Source organism: Nansenia antarctica (genome assembly GCF_963989245.1).
Source record: "Nansenia antarctica genome assembly, chromosome: 10".
NCBI classification, from domain to species: Eukaryota; Metazoa; Chordata; class Actinopteri; order Argentiniformes; family Microstomatidae; genus Nansenia; species Nansenia antarctica.
Window position 1 is genome coordinate 20994376 of NC_137680.1, and position 8832 is coordinate 21003207.

Sequence of the window (8832 nt, forward strand, 5' to 3'; positions counted from 1 at the left end):
CTCGTTCCAACTCCTCAGTCATTCAAGAGATTATTGTTTTCCGCCAGAGACACACACACACACACACACACACACACACAGACACCCTTCAGCAGCACTTAGCTGAGGAGTTCATTAGTTTGTTGATGAACATGTGTCCGTGTCGTGTGATCCCAGAGGCTGCAGGGGGGCGGAGGGGGGAGGGGGTACTGTCTGTCGCTCTCACGGAGGCGGGCCACTGGGGGGGGGGGGGGGGGGTACACAGCCTGTTATCTGGTCTCTGTTATTGGTTGGTGTAGCCCAGCCCCCCCTCCCCTCCTCCCTCTCTTGCCCTAGCCCAGCCCCCCCCCCTCTCTTGCCCTAGCCCAACCCCCCCCTCCCTCTCTTGCCCTAGCCCAGCCCCCCCACCTCCCTCTCTTGCCCTAGCCCAGTCCCCCCACCTCCCTCTCTTGCCCTAGCCCAGCCCCCCCCCACCTCCCTCTCTTGCCCTAGTCCAACCCCCCCCACCTCCCTCTCTTGCCCTAGTCCAACCCCCCCCACCTCCCTCTCTTGCCCTAGCCCAGCCCCCCCCCCACCTCCCTCTCTTGCCCTAGCCCAGCCCCCCCCCACCTCCCTCTCTTGCCCTAGTCCAGCCCCCCCCCCACCTCCCTCTCTTGCCCTAGCCCAGCCCCCCCCTTGCCCTAGCTCACACAGTCTTCTAACCAGACCCCTCCTCCTCCCTGTTGTCCAGAGCTCTGGAGACTAACAAGTACAACCACATCACGGCCACCTACTTCCTGCTGGCTGAGAGGATCCTGAGGGAGAAGCAGCAGAAGGAGGTGCAGACCCGCTCCTCCAGCCCCAGCAACATCAAGGCCCAGTTCAGGTAACTCACACAAGCACACACACGCATGCACGCGCACACCCACGCACGCGCACACAGACACACACATTTACAACAGTCCTGTGCATGTGATCAATAAACGTAGGTTTGTATTGTGTGTGTGTGTGTGTGTGGGTGGGGGTGGGGTGGGGGTGGGGGTCCTCTGCGTCCTCACTCCGCCTGGCCTTAAGAGGAACCCCACGTCCCTGGTCTAGCTCCATCCCAGCCTGCCCCTGGTCTAGCTCCATCCCAGCCTGCCCCTGGTCTAGCTCCATCCCAGCCTGCCCCTGGTCTAGCTCCCCCCCCTCCCCCCTCCACCCCCCGACAGCCAGTGTTGCCAACTCCTCTGTAATGGAAGTAGCTGTTGGCTCTCTCAAAAGTAGCTAGAAGTAGCTATATGAAGTAATCAACTAATTTGCATAATATGCAATTCTGAAAGGCTTAATGAATAAAAAAAAGTCTAAGCAGGTTTACAAACTAACTATAAGTTGAGCCATTATGGTTAATGAGCTAAGCTATGACAGCTAGGTAAGCTGACTGAGAGGGGGCAATTGACTGACTGAGACAGAGTGAACCGTTTGAGGGATTTTTGAGTGTGAAACTAAAAGACAGAGTGAATATTATTCAAACAAAAACATCTACAAATATTATACTGAACTGTACAAAATCATTGTTGTGATTGGACGTTAGCTGCGCACCCGCGATTCATTTGCAGGCAGCTCTTGCTCAGAGCGTCACAATGGGATCTGTCCGCTGCGTTTGTTGAGGGAGAGAGGGGGTGATGGCAAACCTCGCTGTAGGCTAACCTCGCTGTAGGCTAACCTCGCTGTAGGCTAACCTTGCGTCACCAGGCTCTCTCCGGGGAGACTGTAGGCCTACTCGTCTCTCGTGAGCTCAGTTGTAACGTGAATCGCCGAACACGGGATATGTTAGATGCTTTACAGTAATTCCCCAAATGACCAGAAAAAGTACCTAGATTTGTCGCTGGTCGCTTTTGACTGATGGCCCTATCGCTAAGCTACGCCCCCTTTGAAAACTCAGACAAACAAACAACGCTTCACTGACGGTGACTGACTGACCGACGTGACTGAATGACATTCAATGACTTACAATGGCAGGTGTTGGCAAATTTCTGATTTCTGATTTACCACAGGAAGTAATTGACCAGTTTTTTAAAGATGACAAGAATATTTTGTCTAGAAGCTTTTCACCATCAGATATTAATTAGCGAGTTGTTTGTCCGAGATTTGCCTGTAGTGACTTTTGCTGTGATATGATTGGGCAATTTCTATTTTGGGGCGTGGCTTAGCCATTAAGTCGCCACGGGAGTCTGGAAAGTCGCCAGATATAGAGACAAAGTCGCCAAGTTGGCAACACTGCCGACAGCTCACTCTAACCTATTTTTACATTAACATTTTTGGCATTTAGCCTTTAGACGCCTTATTCCAAAGTGACTTACAAATCAATACATTTGACTAAGTAAGTGAATAATCTATCCGCCTGTCATAGCAGGAAGAGTAATCTAGTTCAGGCCATTGGCAGTCGTCGTGCTAGAAGAAGAAAGGTTCTTTTATTTTTTTTATATATATATACATCATGGGTAAAACATCATGGGTAAAACCTGTAACAGGTGGTCTGGTAGAGGCGGTCCAGGTTGAGCTCTCGGGGTCTTGGCTCCTAAAGTCACGAATAGCTGGGAGCCAGATGCACTGAGATCCACTGTGTAGTGTAGCATGACTTTCAGGGCTGCTTTTTTCTTTTCTTCACCCTTGTGTTGTGTGGTCACTGAGCAACTGACTGTATTTACTTAGGTTAAAGTAAAATAAAAAAAAAGAAATAATTAGTGATGTCACAGAAGAAATGGTGTGTGAGTGCGTGAGTGCGTGTGTGTGCGTGCGTGTGTGTGTGTGCGTGAATGCGTGTGTGCGTCTGCGTCCATGCGTGCGTGCGCGTGTGTGTGCGCACCCCGTCCACTTGCCTCTCTTTCCTGCACGTCTGCGGAGGCTCTCTGTGCCCTGCACAGTGACCTTGACTAGAGGGGCACATGCCCCCCGCGTTGAGCTCCAAGACAGCCCTGGTGGTTTTAGCGGGCCGAAATATCTGTCAGTCAACAGTGAACCAAAGTCCCACGGAGGGTGGGACGTTCATCCAGACTCCTCTTCCCTCCTCCCCCCCCCCCCCCTCTCTCTCTCTCTCTCTCTCGCCACTCTCTGCTCCGGCCCTTAGCCAGAGTGTTATCAGGTAGATTGTGTGCGGGGGGGGGGGGGGTCGTTTGAGGCTGTGTGAATGGAACAGAGCCTGGTGGCGGTGTCGCTGGGCCCAGCTGGAGGGGGGGGGGGGTTGGCGGTGTCGCTGGGGGGGTGCGAGGCAGAGATATTCTAATGTGCTTAAGCCTTTGAAAGCCTGGCTTGAATTAAATTGGATCAGAGCGGCACAAAAAGGGGCCTTAGGCAGACGCCGTGTGTGACTGTGTGTGTGTGTGTGACTGTGTGTGTGTGTGTGTGACTGTGTGTGTGTGTGATTGTGTGTGACTGTGTGTGTGTGTGTGTGTGTGTGTGTGACTGTGTGTGTGTGTGATTGTGTGTGACTGTGTGTGTGTGTTAGGGATGGACGGTTTCCAATTATTGAAACCGAAAAACCGTCAAAGACTAAAACCGCAGTTTTCCGGTTAACCGAAAAACGACCGAAAAACTGAAAAAAAAGAAAGAAAAAAAAGCGACAATTTCAAATAATTGAGCCCTACTGCTACAATACACTCATGTCGAACACCATTAAAACACCGTAAGCACAGTCGCAACACATTTAGGCTACTTAGTTTCACAAATATAAGTGGAAAGGCAGACTTTTGTAAGCTACACCATACATGAAAACACATGAACACTTAACACACCAGCTCCGCTGATCCAGGGTGCACGCCTGCACGGAAGATCATCTCTTGGAACAGCGTCTTCATTGAATGAACTGCTTTCTCAATATCTTGGTTCTTAGACAAAGTTTCAGCTGCTGCTCAATGTATTGAAATATTTGAATACTGCTCAATAATCACTGAAATATTAGACTTAGAATTATGCAGTGAACATACTTAAAGCTCTTCATAAAAACCACATGCCGCGAGACTGACTCGTCCTGAACTGTCGTAAGTCAATCAACAAAGAATGCCCCATCAAAATAAAAGTGCCCATGGTAGAGCTGTCAAAATAGAGCTTTCAAAATAAATGTACTAATACAGATAGAGATAAATACAGAACTACCTTTGCGTCACTAAGTGACCGCGTATCTCCTGAGACATGCGTTCTGTCATCACTTTCAGTAGCGCCTTCACACACAGTGGTGCTGTGCACAAACACTCTTGATCCGTATAGCTCTTGTTTTATTATATTGTGGTTTAGTAAATACTGCACTTGGAGTTACATTCAATGCATGATTTGTGCTATAGAACATAAATAAAGTTTGATTGATTGATTGATATCAAATCCAATCACATGTTATTTCTATAGCGCATTTCTCACAAAAGTGACCCAATGCGCTTTACAGAGAGCAGCGAAAATTATCTTATTAAATGTAAGCGACTAATTGTAAAAAACCTTTCCTATCTACCAATAACTGAAGGCAACTATCTTTCCCATAGAGTGATTCGTTACCCTTAAATATAATCCCAATTAGATATTAATCCTCAGTTATTCTTCACAACTGACCAAACCTCTCACTCATTGCGCGGCAGATTCAGACTGTATCATTGTTATTTTCACACACGACAAACATGTGACATGTTCCAGTTTTATTCTTTGAACAACATAGGGAAAAAAAAAAAAAAAAAAAAAAATCCGGTTTCAGACGGTTTTGATAAAAAACCGTTTCTATTTTTATAAACCCCGGTTTTCGGTTTAACCGAAAAACCGTCCATCCCTAGTGTGTGTGTGTGTCGGGGGGGGGGTTTAAACAAACAGGACGACTCCCCTGGGATTAATTGTGTTATTACTGCCGCTGTGACTCCAGAGAGACCCGGCGCTGTCTGTCTGTCTGCCTGTCTGCCTGCCTGTCTGCCTGCCTGTCTGCCTGTCTGTCTGTCTGTCTGCCTGCCTGCCTGCCTGTCTGCCTGCCTGCCTGTCTGTGTGTCTGTCTGTGTGTCTGTCTGTGTCTCCTCAACAGGGACCTTCAGGAGAACAATGTTGCCGACCGTGCTTTTGTGTTCACGCTCAGCAGTTCAATATCACAAATTAACCTGCTAGACTTGTACCCACAGATCACCTGTGCTGTATAAACCTGCTAGACTTGTACCCACAGATCACCTGAGCTGTTCCATTCTCCTCACTGGCTGTATAGAAAACCTCTGTGCCGGGAAAATTAGTACAAATTGGTCCACCAGTTCCCTGTGCTCTCATCCGCTGCCAAGCTCCCTGCTGTCAGACTACACCATCCACAATGCTAATTTTAATTATATTTCTGTCAACCACAATGATGACTGACATTCTAAATCTTCTTTTCGTGGGTACTACCGACATAATCTTAATCAGCTTTGCCAACCACCGGTTTTAGTTTTTTTCCCCTCTCTTTCATAGGGTATTTTAGTCTTTTGGTATTTAAACACAGAGGATCATGGTGTATAGTTTGGTATTTAAACACAGAGGATCGTGGTGTATAGTTTTCTTTTCGTTGAAAAGCATGAATAAAAAGGAACGTTTATTTAATTTATGTATTGGTACAAAAATTAATGAAAACCTGCCGGTCCGCTTTCGGTATTCGACCAAATGTTTTCTTAAATTCGGAATTTTCAATTGGGTGCCTCCCTATTGTCAACCCAGTCTGTGTCCCTCCCTCCCCAGGCAGTCCTGGCCCACCAGGATGGACATGCACCAGGACATGGAGGACAGCCTGGCCGCCTCCTCCATCTCCCACGCCGGCTCCCAGTCCCCCGCCCGCAGCGCAGAGAACCTGCTGAACGGCCACCGCAACAAGGGCATGCTGGACCACTTGGGCCGCCGGGAGGAAAGCAGCGAGGCTTCCGGGACCACCGCCTCCTCCAGACAGGGGACGGCCTCGGCCCCCCTCAAAGCCAGCGCCTCGACCCCCTCCTCATCGGGCTCCTCCTCCTCGGCCAAGCAGTGCACCTGCCTCTTCCGGGTGGAGGAGGACGAGGAGGAGGAAGAGGAGCGGGACCCGTCGCCCCTCCTGCCCGCCCAGGTGGTGCTGCGGCGCAAGCAGCCCCCCTCCATCACCAACCGGCTGACGTCGCGCAAGAGCGCCCCGGTGCTGAACCAGATCTTCGAGGAGGAAGGCGAGTCGGACGACGACTTCGACATGGACGAGGGCCTGCCGCCCAAGCTCAGCCGGCTGAAGATGAACAGCGTGGCGGCGGGGGACGGGACGGCGGTGGGGGGGTCGCCGGGGACGGCGCAGAAGCGCTACCACCGGCGCAAGAGCCAGGGGCGCGGCTCGTCCTGCTCCAGCTCGGAGACGAGCGACGACGACTCGGAGAGCCTCCGCCGGCGCCTGGACAAGGACACGGGCTTCACCTACAGCTGGAACCGCCGGGACAGCAGCGAGGGGCCCCCCGGGAGCTCTGGGGGCAACGGAGGGGGAGGGGGAGGGGGGCAGAGTAAACCCCCCGGAGAGCAGGGGGGCAGCGGAGGGCCGGACAGGGGCAGCAGCCCTCCTGGAGGAGGAGGAGGGGGTGGGGGAGGGGGTGGAGGAGGAGGAGGTGGGGGAGGAGGTGGGGGAGGAGGAGGAGGTGGTGGAGGAGGGGGGGGTAAAGGACAGGGCAGCCCCTCCAGCTGCTCCAACGGCAGCAGCAGCAACCGCTCGTCCACAGGGTCGTCGCGGGGCCGGGCCCGCAGCGCCGGGGAGCTGGTGGAGAGCCTGAAGCTCATGAGCCTCTGCCTCAGCTCCCAGTTCCAGCAGAGGGGAGGAGGAGGAGGTGGGGGAGGGGGCCCAGGCTTGGGGGACAGGGTGGGCAAGTTCATCATAGACCCTCAGAGCCTGGCGGGCAGCGTCAAGGTGCAGGAGAAGTCCTCCTGGAAGATGTGCATCGGCTCCAACGGCAGCCTGGACACCCTGGCCCTGCCCAGCACGGCCCTGAGCGGCCCGAGGGGGGCGTACACGGCCCTGAGCGGCCCAGGGGAGGCGTACACGGACCAGAAGGCGGCCATCACTCTCAGCGAACTGGCCCTGGCCAAGGAGACCACCCTGAACCTGAAGAACAGCGTGCTGCAGCTACCTCTGTGTGAAAAGACCATCTCTGTGAACATCCAGCGCAGCCCCAGAGAAGGGCTCCTGTGTACCTCCTCTCAGGCTAGCTGCTGTCAGGTCATATGACGACACACCCGCCCTCCCTCCCTCCTACCCTCTCCCTCCTACCCTCCCCCTCCCTCCCCTGTCCCACAGTCACTGCTGTAGCATATGTCTGACCTCAGAAGATCTCACCATCCAACCTGCCTTCTACTGTTGTCTTAAGTATTCTCACGAGTTGTTTTTGTTTTTAGAGTTTCTTCACTAGGACCTATGACACATGAGGTGCGCATGCTGCTAGGGGTTTATTTTGTTTCAAAACATTTTAACTTTTTTTTTTTCTTGTTGTCGTCGCAAATAACACTTTAGCCTTTTTTCGCTCCCCTGGAATGAGTAGCGCTTAGCCCAATTCTGAGGCGAGGTGGGTCGATATTGACAAATGTGGAGAGTTTGATTTGAACTGGACAACATTTGGAAGAAATAAAGACCGCCCGTTGAAACGGTGGGTAGTAGCACACGGTCGCTAAAAGGGCAAGCACTTATATTAGGCTAACGGTCTTCTAAAATCAAGCCCTAGTATTGCTACCCACTAGCAGTAGAATGTACGGGGGCCGCTTGGAGGAGTAAAGAAGGAAACGGCAGCAATACGAGTGACCATAGATAAGCTGGGAGGAAGGGAGGTTATCTCCATCCTCCACGCAGTCTTAAAGCCAACGACCAACTGAAACCCTCGGTGGTGGTGGTGGTGGTGGCGTGCACATCTAATGAGAGATTTTTACATTTGTTTGAGTGACCTCATTTTACAGTGACGGTAAGACTACTGTCTGAAAAGTGCTTTTAGTCGATGCTGCACACAGACAATCTGTTTTTGTTTGTTTTTGTTTTTAAAGTTTATGGAATTAAAGATAGTTTATTTTTTTCTTCTTCTTTTTTTTAATGGTCCTACAGCTCTCACTGAATTGATTTGCAGGTAAACAGCAATTATTTTGGTGCCAAACCCCCAAAACAAGTGCTACTCCAAAACAACAGGCTGGCTCTCGTTAGCTGCGAGTCAGTCAGGGAACATAAGGCGATCCATCAAAGTCTTCACTCCGAACGCACTCCTCCTCCCAGGCAGCGTCAACTCATCTATTCAGGTTAAATATGACTAGAGGAACTCTATGGAGCAACAATCGTTAAGACACTGTATTCAACATAAAGGGCAAGTCGTTGACAAAGACAACGTTCCTCTGATAATGTAGGCCTGTTAGCAAACTGGGTACGCGTCAATCATTCAAATCACACACACACACACACACACACACACACACGAGTCGATGTCAAACTGAATGTAAAACCCATCATGTAGACCGGTGTCCCGTGTGTTTGCTTGTGATTATCCTGGACTAGTGTTTAGGTTCCACATGTGTTCATATAGGGTAGATGTGGTCATGTTCAGATGTCAGTCATGTGCTGGTGGTGAAACACGTCATACAGAGATTTTGGGCCCATGAAGGCATGCAGAAATGCATCCGAGATCCCTAGAACGAATCGAAGGGAAATGTACAGAACGTGCATTTAGTCTCTGGTTCTCAGCGGACTGGTCTGCACCCAAGTCTCTCGCTTGTTTTAATGTTTGTTTGTTTGTTTGTTACCGTTCTAAACTAGTCTTCAGGCAGGCTGGCTTTTAAAGGATATTTGTTGAGTATGTATATATGTTTTAAAAAAAAGTTTATTTTTGGACTTTTGAAAGATCTGCTGTATTAAAGATGTGTTGATGCAGACCC

The 8832-nt window shown here is 50.8% G+C and overlaps 1 protein-coding gene across 1 annotated transcript in view; it reads left to right on the plus strand.

Moving 5' to 3' along the window:
• snrka (SNF related kinase a) overlaps positions 1–7153 on the plus strand; it is a gene marked incomplete at both ends in the record, with an annotated part of 34733 nt that extends 27580 nt beyond the window's left edge. The window contains 2 exons of the mRNA XM_080541263.1: positions 710–844; positions 5665–7153. Of these exons, the coding sequence (XP_080397389.1) occupies positions 710–844; positions 5665–7153 (1624 nt within the window). The remainder of the gene's footprint in view (positions 1–709; positions 845–5664) is intronic.
• Positions 7154–8832: the final 1679 nt, after the last annotated feature.